Raw genomic sequence first — 17,582 nt, 5'->3', positions numbered from 1 at the left:
CCCCGGGGCTCCCCGTCCCGTCCCAGAACTGAAAGACACAGAGAGATTAACTGGGAATCGGGCGGAGGGACCGGGGGCGGACCGGGGCGGGGGGGTGGAGGGGGGGGCTGTCCCGGGGGTGTCCGTGGGCGGACCGGGGGGCCTTACCGGGGGCGGGGCGGTGGGGTCTCTGACAGCGGAGGAGCGGTCCCGGTGGAGGCAGCACCGATCGCCCCCGGCCCGGCCATGTCAGAGTCCGGTGCCCCCGCCACCGGTGACAAAGCGCCCCGGCTCCAGGTAGGGCCCCGGTATCACCCCCCCCGCCACCCCCGGTGCCCCGGTGGGGCTCCGGTCTCCGCATGCGACCCCCGACGTAGCCCCCCCAGCCTCCGGTGTTCCGGTACCGTGCCCGGGACAGCCCCCCTCAACCCGGACCAGCCCCTGGTGCAGCCCCCCGGGGCAGCCCCCACTCCCTGGGTGTCCCGGTGCAGCCCTCCGGTGCTCCGGTACCGAGCCCGGTGCAGCCCCCGGGGCAGGCCCCGCGACCCAGACCAGCCCCCGGTGCAGCCCCCCGCCCCCCCGGTGCAGTCCCCCGGTTCCCCATTGCAGCCCCTCGCCTCCCAGCGCACCCCCCCCGGTCTCCCCGGTGCACCCCCCCGGTCCCCCCCCTTCAGCCCCCGGTGCCCCGGCTCCCGCCGCTCTCTCCCCGCAGGACCGTGTCCTGGGTGGGGTGCGCTGGGGCCGCCTCCAGGAGCCGCTGGGCTTCATCAAGGTGCTGGAATGGGTGAGTGCCCCCCCTGCCACGTCCCCCCCACCTCCCCAATCCCGGGCCTGATCCTGGCACCGGCACCAGGACCCCACCCGCGGGTACAGCCCCTTCCCCAGCACCCCTGGGTGCTGGTCCCCCGGGCCACCTCTGTAACACTTTGCCCCCCACCCCCAGATTTAGGGTGTCCTAAGCCCCCCCCCACTCAGGACAAGGGCACCCTGGAGCCCCTGCCCCCGCAGAGCCTCCCCCACCCCAGCGGCCGCAGGCGTGGGGACCCTATCGTGGGGTCCGGGGGAGGGGGGTGCGGGGACTCCCGGTTTCGGCCCACGCGACCCCCCTGGTGACCTTGAGCAGGTGGCCCTGCGCCCGTGCCAGAGGGGCCGGTGACATCGGGGCGCCGGGTCCCCGTGGCTCCCACGGGCCCGGGGGGCACAGGGCAGGTGGGTGGGGAGGGGTCAGGGGTGGCAGCGGGCCCCATGAGAGGGGACCCCGGGGACGGGGGGAGCCAAGCACCCGCGGCCCCGGCCGCGTCCCGGCCGCGCCATGGCCGGCTCCAGGATTCTATTTCAGGGCGGCATTTCTGCCGCGCGGCCCCACCAAGGCCGGGGGGCTCGGGGCCAGCCCCACGCGCGGGTGCCAGCGCCGGGGAAACCGAGGCACGGGGAGGGGGGCCCAACGCGGGACCCCTTGGGGCATCTCCTGCCCGGACGAGCCGAGTCGAGGGGGTTTTTCCCTTTGGATAATCCCACCCGGGGAGGCGCTGGGACCCCCCTGCCAGCAAGGCCGCCATGCAGGATCAGGCCCCTCGTGCACGGCCACCCTGGAACCAAAAATGGGAGGAAAACCCCCCGGGGGCGGCCGCTGATTCCTTCGGCTTCACCCCTTGGTGCCGCACGTGGGCCTGCCCATCCCCATGGCATCAGGCCTGGCCGTTGGGTTACAAGTTGCCGGAAAACTATTTGGGAATGGTGTTTTGCCAGCACCTTCCGCCAGAGAGGACTCTGAGCCACGGAAAACGGCTCCTGAGGGAGGGGGACTGGGATGACCCCAGGGGTCCCGCCGTGGCGGGGGAAAAGCTCCCGGTTCGCTGGAAACCCACTCCGGCGCTCAGCAGCTGCGCTGGCGCGTGCGGCCGGCAGCTGCGGGGTGGCAGCTCGCCCCGCCGTGACTCAGCGCCGGGGGACGCAAAGCCCGAGCGGGGCCGGTTGGGTGTGCACCCCACCCCGGGGTCCGCAGGGTCTCAAGCCTCCCTCCTGGCCACCCACCCCCCTCCTCTCCCTCAGCTCTTCGCCATCTTCGCCTTCGGGGCCTGCGGCTCCTTCAGCGGCGAAACCGGGGCGACGGTGAAATGCGGCGGCGAAAGCAAGGAGATGAGCGCCATTTCCGTCCAGTTTGGGTACCCCTTCAGGTGAGGGGGCACCGAGCCCGGACCCCCGCCCCCCCCCACCCCAGGAACCCACTCCAGCACCCAGCACGGCTCCGAGCAAGCTGAGGGTGCCGTGGGGTGCTGAGGTGGGGTTGAACCCCGTCCCCGCCACTGGGACCCCCCCGTGGGACCAGGGGGTGCCGTGTCCGGCCGGGATCCCCCTGCACCCCCCCGGCACTGCAGGGGCGTCCCCCCGGGCTCCAGTTCCTGACGCCATCCGGGAGGATCCTCGTTAATCAGGGAAGACCAAGGGGATCCTCGTTAATCGCATGGATGGAGCCAGGCCAGCCCCGAGCTGTGGTTTTCACGCCTTCGCTTGGCCACCGGCCCCGCGCCAGGGTGCCGGGCGACGGCGACGGGTCCACGTTCCGCCCCGGCGGCAGCTCCGCGCCCCCGTCCCCCCTGCCCCCGGCACGGTTATTTCGGTTCGGGGACATCCCCCTCCCGCTCTCCCAGGTTATACCAGATCCCCTTCGAGATGCCGGCCTGCGAGGAGGAGTCGGAAAGCCACACCCTGCACCTCGTCGGCGATTTTTCTGCTCCTGCCGAATTTTTCGTGACCCTGGGGGTCTTCTCCTTCCTCTACGCCATGGCGGCCTTGGTGCTCTACCTGCGCTTCCATTCCCTCTACGGCGAAAATAAGAAACTCCCGTTGGCGGTAAGGCGGCGGCGTCCCGCGCGGGGGCCAGGCCGGGTCTGGCAGCAGGGCTGAGCGCGGTGTCCCCATCCCGGCAGGATTTTTGCGTCACCGTCTGTTTCGCCTTCTTCTGGCTGGTGGCGGCGGCGGCGTGGGGCAAGGGGCTGAGCGACGTGAAGGCGGCCACGCGGCCCGCCAGCCTCATCGCCGCCATGGGGGTCTGCCAGGGCCAGGAGGTGGTCTGCAGCGCCGGCACCACGCCAGCCATGGGGCTGGCCAACATCTCAGTGGTGAGAGGCGGGCGCCGGAGCGCGGCAGCGCTCGCGGGGACACACGCGTGCACGCATTCACGCCTGGGCCTGCGCATGGGCACGCGCATGTGGGGACCTGCGATTATTTCTGGGCTTGGGGAGGGAGATGTGCAGTGCTGCACGCAGAGCTCAGCGGCTGCCAGCCCTTGCAGGGGCACACGCGTGTGCATGCGTGGACACACACATGCACACGCATGGATGCCCGCACACTCTTGACACACCCATGCGCATGACTGCACACCCATGCACACGCGTGTTCACATGCACACGCACACGTGAACACAGTGCACGCAGGCACGTACATGCACGCACGCATACACTCGCACTCGCAAGCCCTCGTGTGCGCACACGCGTGCCGGATTGCAGAGCTCGGTGGGAAAGCGTGGCAGAAACGTGCGCACACGTGCTCCGTGGCTGCAGTGCTGACTCCGCACTGGCCCCGCAGGATGCGGGACCCATCCTGCACCCCCCGAGAACCCCCCCAGCTATAGGGGACACCCACGCCGGGGCGGGCAGTGGTGATGCAGCCCCTGGCATGGGCGTGTGTGGTGCAAGGGGTGCAGGAGGCACTTGGGGTGCATGGATCACGTGGGATACATGGGGTGCGTGGGGCACACAGGGCACATGGGGTGCGTGGGGTGCGCAGGGTGCGTGGGGCGCATGAGGTGCACAGGGTGCACGGGTTGGATGGGACGCACAGGGTGCGTGGGTGGCATGGGGTGTGCGAAGGGTGCACGAGGCGCTCGGGGTGCGTGGGTCACATAGGATACACGGGGTGCATGGGGTGTGCGGGGTGCATGGGGTGCATGGGGTGCGTGGCTTGGGTGGGATGCACAGGGTGCGTGGGGTGCGTGAAGTGCGTGGGGCGCACGAGGCGCACAAAGCGCACGAAGCGCACGGGGCCCGTGAGACGCATGGGGCGCGTGGGGGGCACGGGATGCCCGGTGCCGGGGTTCACCCGTGGGTGCCCCCCGCCCTTGCTGGGGGTCTCTCCTTTTCGCCCCCTCCCAGATCTTCGGCTTCATCAACTTTCTGCTCTGGGCCGGGAACTGCTGGTTCGTGCTGAAGGAGACGGCATGGTGGGCGCAGGCCGCGCCCCGCGACAGCGCGGCCGAGCAGGGGGCCATCGACAAGCAGTAGCCGCCCCCCGGGGGTCCCTCCTGTCCCCCGGGACCTCGCGCCGGCCGCCAGCCCGGGGACGGGGGGTCGCTGGCCCCGGGGTCGGAGTCGCGGCGGGGGGTACGGATGCCATAGGGGACGCGGGACCCAGGGGCGGGGGACGGTAACCGCTGCTGTATATAGGGATCTGCGTAACGCGGGCGGTCGCGTTCTGTGTACGGGGGGGGGCTCTGTGTAACCCCGGCATGGGGGGGGCCTATAAAATCCTGGGTACCAGCTCTGTAGGGGTACGTGCCACCCCGGTGTCCGGCTCTGCATAGGGGGTGCGTACAACGTCTGGGCGTCCCGCTCCGTGGCAGGAGCCTCGTAGAGGGGTCTACACAGCCTTATATAGGGGTCTGCACAGCCTCATATAGGGGTCTGCACAGCCTCATATAGGGGTCTGTACAGCCTTATATAGGGGTCTACGCAGCCTCATATAGGGGTCTGTACAGCCTCATATAGGGGTCTACGCAGCCTCATATAGGGGTCTGTACAGCCTCATATAGGGGTCTACGCAGCCTCATATAGGGGTCTGTACAGCCTCATATAGGGGTCTACGCAGCCTCATATAGGGGTCTACACAGCCTCATACAGGGGTCTACACAGCCTCATATAGGGGTCTACACAGCCTTATATAGGGGTCTGCACAGCCTTATATAGGGGTCTACGCAGCCTCATATAGGGGTCTACACAGCCTCATACAGGGGTCTACACAGCCTTATATAGGGGTCTGTACAGCCTCATATAGGGGTCTGCACAGCCTCATACAGGGGTCTACACAGCCTTATATAGGGGTCTACACAGCCTCATACAGGGGTCTACACAGCCTTATATAGGGGTCTGCACAGCCTTATATAGGGGTCTGCACAGCCTCATATAGGGGTCTACACAGCCTTATATAGGGGTCTGCACAGCCTTATATAGGGGTCTGTACAGCCTCATATAGGGGTCTGCACAGCCTCATATAGGGGTCTGCACAGCCTTATATAGGGGTCTGTACAGCCTCATATAGGGGTCTACGCAGCCTCATATAGGGGTCTGCACAGCCTTATATAGGGGTCTGTACAGCCTCATATAGGGGTCTACGCAGCCTCATATAGGGGTCTGCACAGCCTTATATAGGGGTCTGTACAGCCTCATATAGGGGTCTACACAGCCTTATATAGGGGTCTACGCAGCCTCATATAGGGGTCTGCACAGCCTCATACAGGGGTCTACACAGCCTTATATACGGGTCTGTACAGCCTCATATAGGGGTCTGCACAGCCTCATACAGGGGTCTACACAGCCTTATATAGGGGTCTGCACAGCCTTATATAGGGGTCTACGCAGCCTCATATAGGGGTCTGTACAGCCTCATATAGGGGTCTACACAGCCTTATATAGGGGTCTATACAGCCTCATACAGGGGTCTACACAGCCTTATATAGGGGTCTACGCAGCCTCATATAGGGGTCTACACAGCCTTATGTAGGGGTCTACACGGCCTTATATAGGGGTCTGCACAGCCTCATATAGGGGTCTACACAGCCTTATATAGGGGTCTGCACAGCCTTATATAGGGGTCTACGCAGCCTCATATAGGGGTCTGTACAGCCTCATATAGGGGTCTACACGGCCTTATATAGGGGTCTACACAGCCTTATATAGGGGTCTGCACAGCCTCATATACGGGTCTGCACAGCCTCATATAGGGGTCTACACGGCCTTATATGGGGGCTCCTGCCCTCTATAGGGGGAGCCCCGTGTCCCCAGCCCCGTACAGGGGGGCTGTACGTACCCCTGTAAGGGGTATTCGTCACCCCTGGCTGTCCAGCTTTGTATAAGCCGGGTCCCATCTCGGTGTAGGCATATATGGACCCCTGGGCCCCCGCCCCATACTGGGATATGCGGACCCCCAGCCTGGCATAGGGGTGTGCAGACCCCCGGCCCCAGCTTGAAATAAGGAGTTATGGACCCTCGGGTCCCTGCCCCGTATTGGGGTATGTGTCGCCCCCGGCTGTCCAGCCCCATAGCGGAGTATTTGGACCCCCAGCCCCACATGGGGTGTGCGGACCCCTGGGGTCCCCTATAGGGGCACACGGACCCCGTGGATCCGGTCCCATATAGGGGTATATGGACCCCCAGCCCTGTATAGGGGTACACAGACCCCACGGGCCCCCAGCCCCACATGGGGTGTGCGGACCCCTGGGGTTCCCTACAGAGGCACACGGACCCCGTGCTCCCCCCACAGTGTCCCGGGACGGGGCGAGTGCGGGGCAGCCCCGGGGGGGGGGGGCGGGACTACACCGCCCGTGGTGCCGCGGGGCGGGCGGGGGCGCGCGGCGCATGCGCGGGGGCGCGCGGGGTGGCGGCGGCGGCAGTGGCCGCGGGGGGGGGGTTGAGGGGGGGGGGGAGAGTAGGGGGGGGCGGTGCGCGCGCGCGCGCGCGCTCCCGCGGCGGCGGCGGCGGCGGCGGCGATGGCGGCGCGTGGGCGCGCAGCGATGGCGGCGACGGCGGCGGCGGAGCGGCGGCTGCCCGGCCTCGACGAGTTCGCGGGGCAGAGCTGGAGCGCCTGGGTGGAGCGGGCCGGGCCGCCGGCCGAGCCGGGTGAGGGGCGGTGGCGGCGGGGCGGGCGGGGGGTCGGGGGGGGGGGCTGCCGCGAGCGGAACCGCGCCCGCCGCCCCCCCGGTCCTAGCGCCGCCGAGCGGTAGGAGGGCAGCGGGCACCGGGCACCGCGAACCGGGAACGGGGCGTCCTGAACTGGGAACCGGGCACTGGGCACCGGGAACCGAGCACCCTGCACCGGGAGCGGGATACCGGGAACCGGGCACCGGGCACTCTGCAGTGGGAACTGGGAGCGGAGAACCCTGCACTGGGAACCCGACACTGGGAACGGGACATACTGCACTGGGAACCGGGCTCCGGGCACTCTGCACTGGGAATGGGGCATCCGGAACCAGGAGCGGGGCACTGGGAACCGGACACCGGGAGCTCCGCACCAGGCACTCTGCACCGGGTAGCCGGAGCTGGCACCGGGCACCCCAGTCTGGTCACTGGGAACCCTGCGCCCGTTACTGGGAGCCAGCCCCAGTGCCAGATATCCCCGGGTGCGGTGGGCGCTGGGTAGCCCAGACCAGGAACTTGGTAGCCCAGACTGGCAACCAGTTGCCACCGTTAACGCCAGATCAGGCAGAGGGCATGGGGTGCCCCAGACCAGGCGCCGGGGGCCAGGCAGTGGGAACTGGGGAACCAGACATCCTGTACTGGGTAGTGGGGTACCCCGCATTGGGAACCGGGTACGACATACTGGGGAGTGGGGCGCTGCCCCAGTGGGCTCTGCGTGCCGGGCACTGGGACCCTGCACCTCACGGCAGGCACTGCCCCACCAGTGCCCCACGTCGCGGTGGGATGGGAGTGGGCAGCTGGCAGGCACGGCACGGGATCCCAGTATGGCTGGCTGGGGCTGGGCACAGCTGGGTGCCCAGTATGGCACGGCTGGATGGGACTGGGCACCCAGTATGGCACGGCCAGATGGAACTGAGTTCCCAGTATGGCACTGCTGATTGGGACTGGGTTCCCAGTATAGCATGGCCTGATAGGACTGGGCATCCAGTATGGCACTGCTCATCAGGACTGGGATCCCAGTATGGCACAGCTGGACAGTACTGGGCGCCCAGTATGGCATAGCCAGCCAGGACAGCATATCCACTGTGGCATGGCTGGACGGGACTGGGTTCCCAGTATGGCATGGCCTGATAGGTGTGGGGATGACTGGACAGCACAGCCGGCCAGGACACCGTCACCGCCGGCCCAGCGGACACCGGTCCCCCCCAGCACCAGCTGGCGGTGGGCTGTGGGCAGGGGTGGCGGGATGGGGACCTCGGGGGTGACGGCGCAGCACGGGGCGGCCCCGCTCCCGGCCGGAGCGCTCCCTCTGCTCTCATTTTGGCAGGTTTAATTGTTCCGGGAGCGCCGACGCTGCTGGTGGCGAGGACTCGGCGCCCGCACCTGGCGCTGGATGCGGCCGGCGGAAGCCAGGACCGTCCTCGTGCCGGCCGCTGCTGACGGCGTTCTGTCCCCGGCAGGATCGGAGCTGGAGGAGAGCGGGAAGAGCGGCGGCAAGAAACTGGACGCCATGACCCTGATCAAGGAAGGTAGGCTCCCTCCTTCGGGGGGAAATCCCGGCCTTTTGGGGCCGTTCCTGCCCTCCAGCCTCAACCCTCGGGCCGTGACGCTTTCCCACGGCGCCCAGACGCGGCGAGCGCCGTGCCGCGCTGCTGCCCCAGCTCTCGCCCTGCAGACATGAACATCTTCGGCCACTGCCCGGCGCACGACGAGTTTTACCTGGTGGTCTGCAACCACTGCAGCCAGGTGGTGAAGCCCCAGGCCTTCCAGAAGCACTGCGGTGAGCCGGGGGGGAGCTGCGGCACGGCTGTCCCCCCGCCACGCCGTCCCCTCCGCGCCGGGAAGGTGGCTGGGGTGGGCCGTGCCGCACGGCCCGGGGTAGAGGGGCTCACTGTGGCGGGACCCCCGGCGCGGGCTAACAGCGGGGGTTCCACCCCCTGACCCCAGCCCACCGTGTCCCGGCAGAACGCCGCCACGGCCCGCTCAGCAAACTCTGCGCCCGCGCCGCCGCCGCCGCCAAGTGCCACGTCGCCGTCAACGGGCGGCCGGCGGCCAGCGGGACCCCCGGCGCGGCCAAGGCGCTGCGGGACAAGCCCAGCGGTGCCCGCGGGCGAGCCCAGCCCCTGCCCGAGCGGCCGGACAAGGACAACAACCTCTGGTGAGCGCCGGGACAGCGGGTTCTGCCCCTTCCCTGCCGCGGGGGCCGCTCTGACCCCCTCCCCAAATTCTCTCCCCAGCTTGTTCGTGCCTGTGGTCAACCTGGAGAAGATTCCCAGCATCCCCAAACCGGATGGGCACGGGATCAAGGTGCCCCCTAAAGCCGTCCCCACCGACTCCAAGGATCCCTCAGGGAAACCCATCGCCGCCACAGTGCCGAAAGAGCCCCCGGGGTCGGCGGGGGTCGGGGGGGATTCAGCGATGCCCGCCGACGGCCCCGGGTGCAAACCGGAGAGCGCGCCCGCCCCGGGGGAAAAGGACGCGGGTGCTTCCAAGCCGCCCCTCAGGTCCCACAAGAAGCTGGCGCGTGAGTCCCCGTTTCCTTGCCGGCGCCGGGGTGGGGGGACACGGCGGGTCGGTGGCACCGGACCCCGGGGCGACGTCCCGGTCCCGCGAATTCGGCAGCTGGGTTTGGCAGCGGGGTAGGTACCTGGGGGGCATCTCCCGCCTCTCCCCCCGCACCCGCGGGAGCCGTGCCCTGACCCCAGCTCCGTTCGCCCCCAGGTTTCGGGTCCGCGCCCGCGGGTGCCGGCTGGCCCGGAGGAACGGCGGCGTGCGGCGAGAGCGTGAGCCAGGGTCGAACCCCCCCGCCCCACCTCGCGTGGCCCCCCCGCGCCCCCAGATACGGCAGTCGGACGGGTGCTCTGGGGCGACGGGGAGCGATGCCGTCAGCAGAACCCAGGCTGGGGGCACACCGAGTGGGGGGCTGGCCCCGGGGAGGGGGCGAAATGGGGGGGCTGGGAGATGGCGCCCCCCCCTGCCCCAGGCAGGGTGACCCGTGGGGCTGTTGTCCCCCCTTGCCCCGCAGCGAGGATGCTGCGGCCTCTTGCTCCGAGGAGGGGGGTCTCCATCTCCAGCCCTGGCTGGGGTGGGTTGGGGTGACCCTGCAGAGACCCCCTCACTCCGAGGCCGTGTCCCCCCTCAGCCGCCAGACCCCCGCTGCCGCTCTCGTCCCGCCGCCCGCGCCGGTGGAAACCTCAACCGGGGCCGGACACGGGGAGGGGGGAAAAACTTGTTTCGCCCCCCTCCCACCCCGCTCCCCAATCCAGCCAGCGCCCCCCAGGCCCCCCCGCATCCCGCCGCCTTCCTCTGCCCGCAGGGAAGGAGTGCGACCTGAACCGGCAGTGCGGCGTGCTCAACCCCGACACCAAGAAGATCTGCACCCGCCTGCTGACCTGCAAGGTAGCGGGGGGACACCCGTGCCCCGGGGGTTTTGGGGTGCTGGGGGGGTCCCGGCAGGTGTCTCCTGACCCCCTCCCCGCTGTCGCCCGGCGCAGATCCATTCGGTTCACCAGCGCCGGGAGGTGCGTGGCCGGGCCAAGGCCTTTGACGTGCTGGTGGCCGAGCTGAAGGCCAGCTCGCGCAAGGGCGAGTCCCCGAAGGAGAGGAGCCCCCCCGGCAAGGAACCGCTGCCCCCTGCCCAGCAGGACCTCTCCTTGCTGCCGCAGCCCCTCGCCAGCCCCCCCGCTGCCTCTCCCACGCCACCCCACTCCCACTGCCCGCTCCCCAGGTGAGGACCCCGGTGTTCAGGTGGGGGGACACATGACACCCCCATATCGGGCACCCCAAAAATCTCTCCTCCCCCCCCCCCTCTGGTGCAGGGCCCGGCTTTCCTCTGACAGTGACCCCGAGGATGTGCCGGCCGCCTCCGGGGAGGGGGGCACGGGGGTGTTCCCCTTCCCCCTGCCCAAGGTGGGCAGCCGGGTGTCGAGCGAGGAGAGCGAGGAGGAGGGGGGCGAGGAGCCCCCCCGCCCCCCCAGGCGCCCGCCGCAGCCCCAGGCGGTGAGTGGGGTCACCCCGGGGCAGCTTGGGGACCCCCAACCCCATTGTCAGCCCACCCAGCTGCACCCTGCGCTCAGCGTCCCGCTGCCAGGTGGGGTGTCCTGGGTGGGGGGCATCGGGGGGCCATGCTGATCCTGTGTCCCCCCCACCCCCCCCAGTTCTGCACCTTCGGGAGCCGCCTGGTCAGCCCGGGCTGTTACGTCTTCAACCGCCGGCTCGACCGCTTCTGCTCGGCGCTGGGCTCCATGCTGGAGCGGCACCTCAGCTCCCACATGTGGAGGTGGGGGGGGCAGCGGGTGCTGGGGGGGTGCTGCTGGGTGCTGGGGTGCCACCCAGCCCCGGGGTGGGGGGGTTTGCCCTCCCTGGGGTCCCAGCCGGCATCCAGCCAGTGTGGCACAGAGAGGGTGTGCCTGATTTGCGGGGGGGGGGGGGCATGGATGGGAGTGGGGATTTGGGTGGGGTGGGGGGGGTCTTGTCTCACCCCTCCCCACCTAAATCGCAAGGGAGGTGGTGGGAGGCTGGGATGGGAAGGTGGATTTGGGGGGGATCCCATCTTACCCCCTTCCCACCTGAACTGGGGGGGTTGTGGCAGGGGGCAGGGATGGGAGCAGGGATGTAGGGGGGGGGGTCCTGTCTCACCCCTTCACCTGAATCAGGAAGGATGGAGGGGGGGCAAAGATGGGAGTGGGGATTTGCGGGGGTCCCATCTCACCCCTCCCCACCTGAACTGGAGGGGACATGGTGGGAGGCTGGGATGTGAGCTTGGATTTGGGGGGGTCCTCATCGCACCCTGTCTCCATCTGAACTGGGGGGGATGTGGCAGTGATGGGAGTGGGGATTTGCAGGGGTCCCATCTCACCCCTCCCCACCTGAACTGTGGGGGAACAAGGTGGGGATGCAGGGATGGAAGTGGGGTCCCATCTCAGCCCTCCCCACCTGAACTGGGGGAACTGGTGGGAGGCTGGGATGTGAGCATGGATTTGGGGGGGTCCCCATCTCACCCCGTCTCCACCTGAACTGGGGGGGATGTGGCAGTGATGGGAGCGGGGATTTGGGAGGGGTCCCATCTCACCCTTCCCCTCCCACAGGAAGATCCCTCCAGCCGCGGACCCTCCTCTCCACGCCCTCCCGGGCCCCCCCAGCCCCGCCGCCGCCCCGGCCCCCCCCTCACCCCCAACACGGACCTCAGCGACGGCCCCCCCCGGCTCCCGAGCGGGCCGGCTCCCCGCCAGCCTCGGCTACACGGTGGGGTCCCCCCCCGCCGCGGCTGCCTGCAGCCAGCCCGAGTGCGGGGGGGGCGGCAGCCAGGCCATCACCTCACCGCTGCCGGCCCACACCCCCTCGCCGTCCTTCAGCAAGTTGCCGTCCAGCAAGGCCGGCAGATCCCCCCGGGCGCGGGAGGCGGCGGGGGGCACGGAGCCGGACACCCGCAAACGGAAGCCCCTTCTCGCCGCCGCCGGCCCCCCCCAGAAACGGACCGGGTCGGGGGACGGGGTCAGAAGCAAAAATCCCGCGGGCCAGATTTCGGCCCTCCCGACCCCCCCCCCGCCGCCTTGCCCGGCCCCTTCTTCCGCCACCGTCCTCAACGGCGCGACGCGGCTGAGGCGGCTTCCCCCCCCCCCGGACTGCCGCGGCCCCCCCGCTGGCACCGCCCTGGACCCCCGCGGCTCGCCGCCGCGCGGGCCGGGGGTCCCGCTGCCGCCCCCCCGTTGTATCTCCGAGGACGAGGTCAAGAAGCGCAAGAACGCGGCCACCTACTGCCGGCCCGTCAAACCCAAACCCGCGCCCCCCCTGCCCGGGCCCCCACCGCCCCCCGCCTCGACCCCCCCCGACTCGGGGGGCTCCGTCCGTAGGAAGAAGCCGGGGACCCCGCTGGGCTTCGAGGAGAAGCGAAGCACCCTGAAGGTAGGGCTGAGGTGTTTGGGGGGGGGTCCCTGCTGGGCCGGGGGGGGGGTGGGAGCGGGTGTTTGGGGTGCTCCTGGGGTGGGGAGGACCCCCGCCCCCCCCCCCCCCCAGGGCCAGCAGCACCCACAGGGGACGGGGTGGGACCCGCCTTCTCCCGGGGTTTGGGGCCGCTTGTGTGCCCTGAGGGACACCCTGGGCCTGGGGGGGGACACACCGCGGGGACATCCTGGTTTCGGGGGGGCATCATGGGGACAACGTGGCTCAGGGCTGGGGACACCGCGGGGACCCTCGGGATGGCCGTGTCCCAGGGTGGGGGACACCGTGGGCACCCTCTGGGTCACCCCTGGCATGGGTAGGGGACACCGGCGGGGACCCTGTGCCGTGGGACGGCCTGGTCGGGGGTGGTGGGTGCTGTGGGGGTGGGCCCGGGGTCTGCCACCCCCCTGTCCCCGGGGTGGGTCCCCACGGCTGACCCTTCGCCTCTCCTCCCCCGCAGTCCAAAGCCCATTAACGGAGGGGCCGCCGGGGCACCCCCGCGTCCCTCCACCGCGGGCACGAGGAAGCCCCCACCGTGAAATGCCGAAAAACTGACAAAGTAGGGGGGGAAAAAGAAAAAAAAAACAACCCCAAAAAAGCTCCAACCCCCCCAAGGAAACAAAAAGAAGAAGGAAGAAACCAACCTCCAGAAAAATACCTCAAGACTCAGCTCTGTTCTCTTGCTGCTAAACCAGCCCCCGCGAGAGGAGGCGGCCGCGGCCGGGGGGGCCCCGGGCCACCGCCAGCCACCACGCCGGCCGCGGATATTTATAAGAATGACTATCGCTGTTTTTTGTTTCTTTTTTTTTTTAAAAAAAAAAAAAAGAAAGAAAAAAAAAAAAGAAAGAAAAAAAAAAAAAAAAGCCAAGTAGTGCAGAGGGTGTGGGGGGAAGGAGCGGTGTCCTGGGGGGGTCCCCGTGGTGTTTGGGGTGTCCCCAGAGAGGGGACAGGGACACCTCCCGATGCAGCTGGGTTCGGCTGGGCCTTGGGGTGGGCACATCGAGGGGTGCTGGGGTGAGCCCCCTTCCCCCAAAACCCTTGCACCCCCTGCACACCAGATGGGGGCCTGACCCCTCATAGGGCTGGCACGGTGGCACTGTTGCTGTCCCCGACCCCCCCACGCCCCATGAGGAGACCCCCACCATGGGGAACGACCCCTGTGGCACCCCGAAACCGGGCGAGGGCTGCGCAGGCACGACGGGGAAACACCTTTATTTTGGCCAAGGCATCAGCGGGCAGCTGCCAGCGCGGGGGGAGGCACGACCCGGGGCTGGTGGGGACGTGGGGGGGGGACACAGGCATGGACGCAGGGCCGAGCGGTGCGGGGGGTACCCCCATTTGGGGTGCTGGAGCCCCCAGGGTCCCGCTCCCCGTGGGGTGGGGGGCTCTGCTTGCAGCTGTGGGCTGCATGGGGGGGCTTTGCGCCCCTGCGGGGGTGACATGCCACTCATGTCCCCCCCACTGAGCACTGGCCGGGGTGGCACATGCTGCCCCAGCGGGACTCATGCTTCGCGATACACATGCCGGGGGGGGTGTGGGGTGGGGGGCCGGCACCGCGGGGAGGGGGCAGCTGCCCTGCCAGAGCGCAACCCCCCCTCTAGTGTCACAGCCTGTGGGTGCCCCCGGCGCTGCCGCCCCCAGACAGCACCACCGAGCCGGCCCGGGCGCTGTCACCCGTGGTCCTGTGGTGCCCAGTGGGCGATGGGGCCAGTGCCCCCCCCAGCTCTGCGGCCACGCTGTCCCCACAGGAGCCCCCTTGTCCCTCGCGGTCCCGTGGTGGCGGTGACCTTGGTGCAGGCCAGCGTGGGGGGTGATGGCATGTGTGTCCCCCTGAGCTGGGGACACGGCGGTGGGGGTCCATCCTGCCCCTCCTGCCCGCAGCGCATCCGTCGGGGCCGGGTTCCAGCGGCAGTGGGGACGTGGGGGTGTCTCCCCCTACACCACGATGGGGGTGTCGGAGAAGACGGAGCTGACCGAGTCCGGATCCGACACCTTCCTCTGCGCCTTGGGGCCGTGCCGGGGGGGCGGCTGCGGGGTCCCCCCCGCCTTGAACCTGCCGTTCTGCCCAGCGCCGACGGTGGAGGCCGAGCGGGACCGGCAAGGCTCCCCGGGGACGCCGACGGCGTGGTTGGGGGTGGCGCTGAGGACGGAGGAGTTGATGCTGTCGTCGCGGGGAGCCGGCGCCTTGTCGGTGCCGCGGCAGCAGCAGCAGCGGCAGGGGGTGAGGTACAGGTAGATGAGGACCAGCACCACGCTGAGGATGCAGCCCACCAGCGTGGTGTAGGCGGTGTTGAGGGTGTCGTGAGGACCGTGCAGGGTGAAGTTGTGCACCAGCAGCTCCACGTAAAGGGTCTCGTTGAGGAGGGGACCCGCCACCCAGCAGGCGTAGGTGCCGGCGTCCTCGGGGCGCAGCTCCCGCAGCTGCAGGCTGCCGTTCGCCAGGAGGGCGGCGCTGCCATTGCCCCCTCCCTCCAACACCCGCTCGCCTCCCGGCGTCACCCAGTGCCGGCTACGCGCTCCCCGTAACCGGGTGTCGCAGCTGAGGATGATGCTGTCACCCAGGTGGGCTTCCAGCACCGCTTCCCGCGCCTCGCTGCAGTTGAGCGGCTGCCGACCGGCCAGGGCGAGGATGCTGACGGACACCGCCGTGCCGGGCAGCAGGCACTGCAGCTCCTCTTGGAAATCCATCACGGCGCTCAACCGGCGGCGGCGACCGCGGGCGACCAGCTGGAAAAGCGGGCAGTCGCAGGCCAGCGGGTTGCCGTGAAGGTAGAGGCGGTCGCGCAGCCAGGCGGGCAGCGCCTGCAGCTCGCCGACGGGCAAGCTGCGGAGGCGGTTGGCCGAGAGATCGAGGAGGGCGAGCTGGGGCAAGCGGCTGCCGTCGCGCAGCAGCTCCAGCGGAAAGCGGGCGATGCGGTTTTGCCCCAGGTAGAGCTTACGGAGGCGGCCAAGGTTCTCGAAGGCGGTGCGATCCACGGCGGAGATCTCGTTGTTGTAGAGGAGCAGGACCTCCAGCTCGGCCAGGTCGCTGAAGAGGTTCTCCTCCAGCGCCCGGAGCCGGTTAGAGGAGAGGTCCAGGTGCCGCAGGTGGGGAACGTGGATGAAGGCTTCAGTGGAGACGAAGGAGAGCCCGTTGTGGCTGAGCAGCAAGGCGTGGAGGTGGGCCAGGCGCCCCGGCGCCCAGTCGGCGCGCAGGCGGCTGACGTTGTTGTGGCTGAGGTCGAGCACGGCGGTGAAACGGGGCAGGGGGGCTGGCACCGAGCTCAGCACCGCCTGCGAGCAGCTCAGGATGTTGGAGGCGCAGACGCAGCGCGGGGGGCAGCTCCCGCCGGCGCAGACCCACGGTGACAGCAGCGCCAGCGCCAGCAGCAGCGGCATCAGCGGCAGCGGGGTCCCTGGCTGCCCGGTGCTCCCCATGGCCGCGCTCTGCCCCACGGCGTCACACGGGCGCTGGGGACGGGGCACCGGCATGCTCTCGACCCCCCGGCGCAGCGGGCTGGGGGCACAAGGTGGCTTCGGTGACCCGGTGTCACGGCATGCACCGGGCTGGCCGCGCACGCGGCGTCACAGTGCAGGGTGGCTTGGTCACCCGGGGTGGCAGAGCGGGGTGGCTTTGTCACCCGGTGTCACAGCAGGTGCCAGGCTCGCTGCTCGTGCTGCGGGGTGGCTTGGTCACCCGGTGTCGCGGCGTGGCGTGGCTTTGTCACCCGGTGTCCCTACACGCACCATGGGGGGGCTGTGGCCGCTCGGTGTCACGGCGTGCACCGGCCACACTGGTCACCTCTGGTGTCACGGCGTGGGGTGGCTTTGTCACCCGGTGTCCCGGCGCCCGCCCGCCGCGGCCCCGCTCCCCCCGCGCTGCGGAGGCCGCCCCGGCCCCCTCGGTTCCCCTCGGCCCCCCCGGTCCCGGCCCTGCTGCGGACGGGGCCCGCTGGAGGATGCTCACCGCCCCCCCCCCCGCCGCGTCCCGGAGCGTTACCGGGGCCTGGTACCGGGGCCGGTGCGGACGCGGGCCGGCAGGGGAGGCCGAGCCGGGCCGAACGAGACCGAACTGGAGCGGGCAGAGCCGAACCCAGCCGAGCGGAGCCGAACCCAGCCGAGCGAAGCCGAACCGAGCCGAGCGGAGCCGAACCCAGCCGAGCGAGGCCGAACCCAGCCGAGCGAGGCCGAACCCAGCCGAGCGGGGCCGAAGGGAGCCGAGTGCGCCCGAAGGGAGCCTAGCGGGCCGGGCCGGGCCGAACCGAGACCAGACGAGCGGGCGCAGCCAGGCCGAGGCGAGCCGAGAGGGGCCGAACGCGGCCGAGCGGGGCCGAACGGGCCGGGCCGGACCCCGCGCCGGCTGCTGCGCGCACCCGCGGCCCCGGGACAGGGTCTGGGGGCGGCCCCGGCGCGGCGCCCCCCGGGCACGGCCGATCCCCATTGGCTGCCGCCGCATCGCCCGCGACCAATGGCGGCAGCGCTCGCTTAACCCCTCGTGGGCCACACTTCGCCCCCCGGGCTGAGCCCCCGCGGAGGAGCCCACCCCCGTCCGGCACCAGCCCAGCCCCGCCCCATCCTCATCCTCATCCCCATCCCCACCCCCATCCCTATCCTATCCCCGTTCCCATCCTCATAACCCTCCCCATTGCATCCCATCCCATCCCATCCCACCCCCATCCCTACCCCTGTTCCTATCCCCACCCCCATCCCATCCCATCCCATCCCATCCCATCCCCATCCCCATCCCCACCCCCATCCCATCCCATCCCATCC

General features: G+C 69.8%; 3 protein-coding genes across 3 annotated transcripts; 2 read left to right on the top strand and 1 right to left on the bottom strand.

Moving 5' to 3' along the window:
* The first annotated feature begins 131 nt into the window (after positions 1-131).
* On the top strand, positions 132-4,461 carry SYPL2 (synaptophysin like 2). Its single transcript, XM_086765626.1, has 6 exons — positions 132-276; positions 692-763; positions 2,032-2,156; positions 2,631-2,832; positions 2,910-3,101; positions 4,134-4,461. Exons 1-6 carry the CDS (start codon positions 226-228, stop codon positions 4,260-4,262), a joined length of 771 nt encoding a protein of 256 aa, XP_086621752.1. The 5' UTR covers positions 132-225; the 3' UTR covers positions 4,263-4,461.
* Positions 4,462-6,705: 2,244 nt separating this feature from the next.
* On the top strand, positions 6,706-13,419 carry ATXN7L2 (ataxin 7 like 2). The gene is made up of 11 exons (XM_086765603.1): positions 6,706-6,872; positions 8,351-8,419; positions 8,566-8,670; positions 8,856-9,048; positions 9,128-9,414; positions 10,207-10,289; positions 10,385-10,617; positions 10,709-10,889; positions 11,048-11,169; positions 11,978-12,794; positions 13,291-13,419. The coding sequence occupies exons 1-11, from the start codon at positions 6,743-6,745 to the stop codon at positions 13,303-13,305; spliced, it is 2,235 nt and encodes a 744-aa protein (XP_086621729.1). The 5' UTR covers positions 6,706-6,742; the 3' UTR covers positions 13,306-13,419.
* Positions 13,420-14,023: 604 nt separating this feature from the next.
* AMIGO1 (adhesion molecule with Ig like domain 1) lies at positions 14,024-17,140 on the bottom strand. Its single transcript, XM_086765618.1, has one exon. The coding sequence runs from the start codon at positions 16,299-16,301 to the stop codon at positions 14,766-14,768; it is 1,536 nt and encodes a 511-aa protein (XP_086621744.1). The 5' UTR covers positions 16,302-17,140; the 3' UTR covers positions 14,024-14,765.
* Positions 17,141-17,582: the final 442 nt, after the last annotated feature.

This window comes from Chlamydotis macqueenii, chromosome 23 (assembly GCF_036417535.1).
Source record: "Chlamydotis macqueenii isolate bChlMac1 chromosome 23, bChlMac1.mat, whole genome shotgun sequence".
NCBI classification, from domain to species: domain Eukaryota; kingdom Metazoa; phylum Chordata; class Aves; order Otidiformes; family Otididae; genus Chlamydotis; species Chlamydotis macqueenii.
Note: the sequence above shows the minus strand (reverse complement) of the source record. Positions and strands in the feature narration are given on the sequence as shown.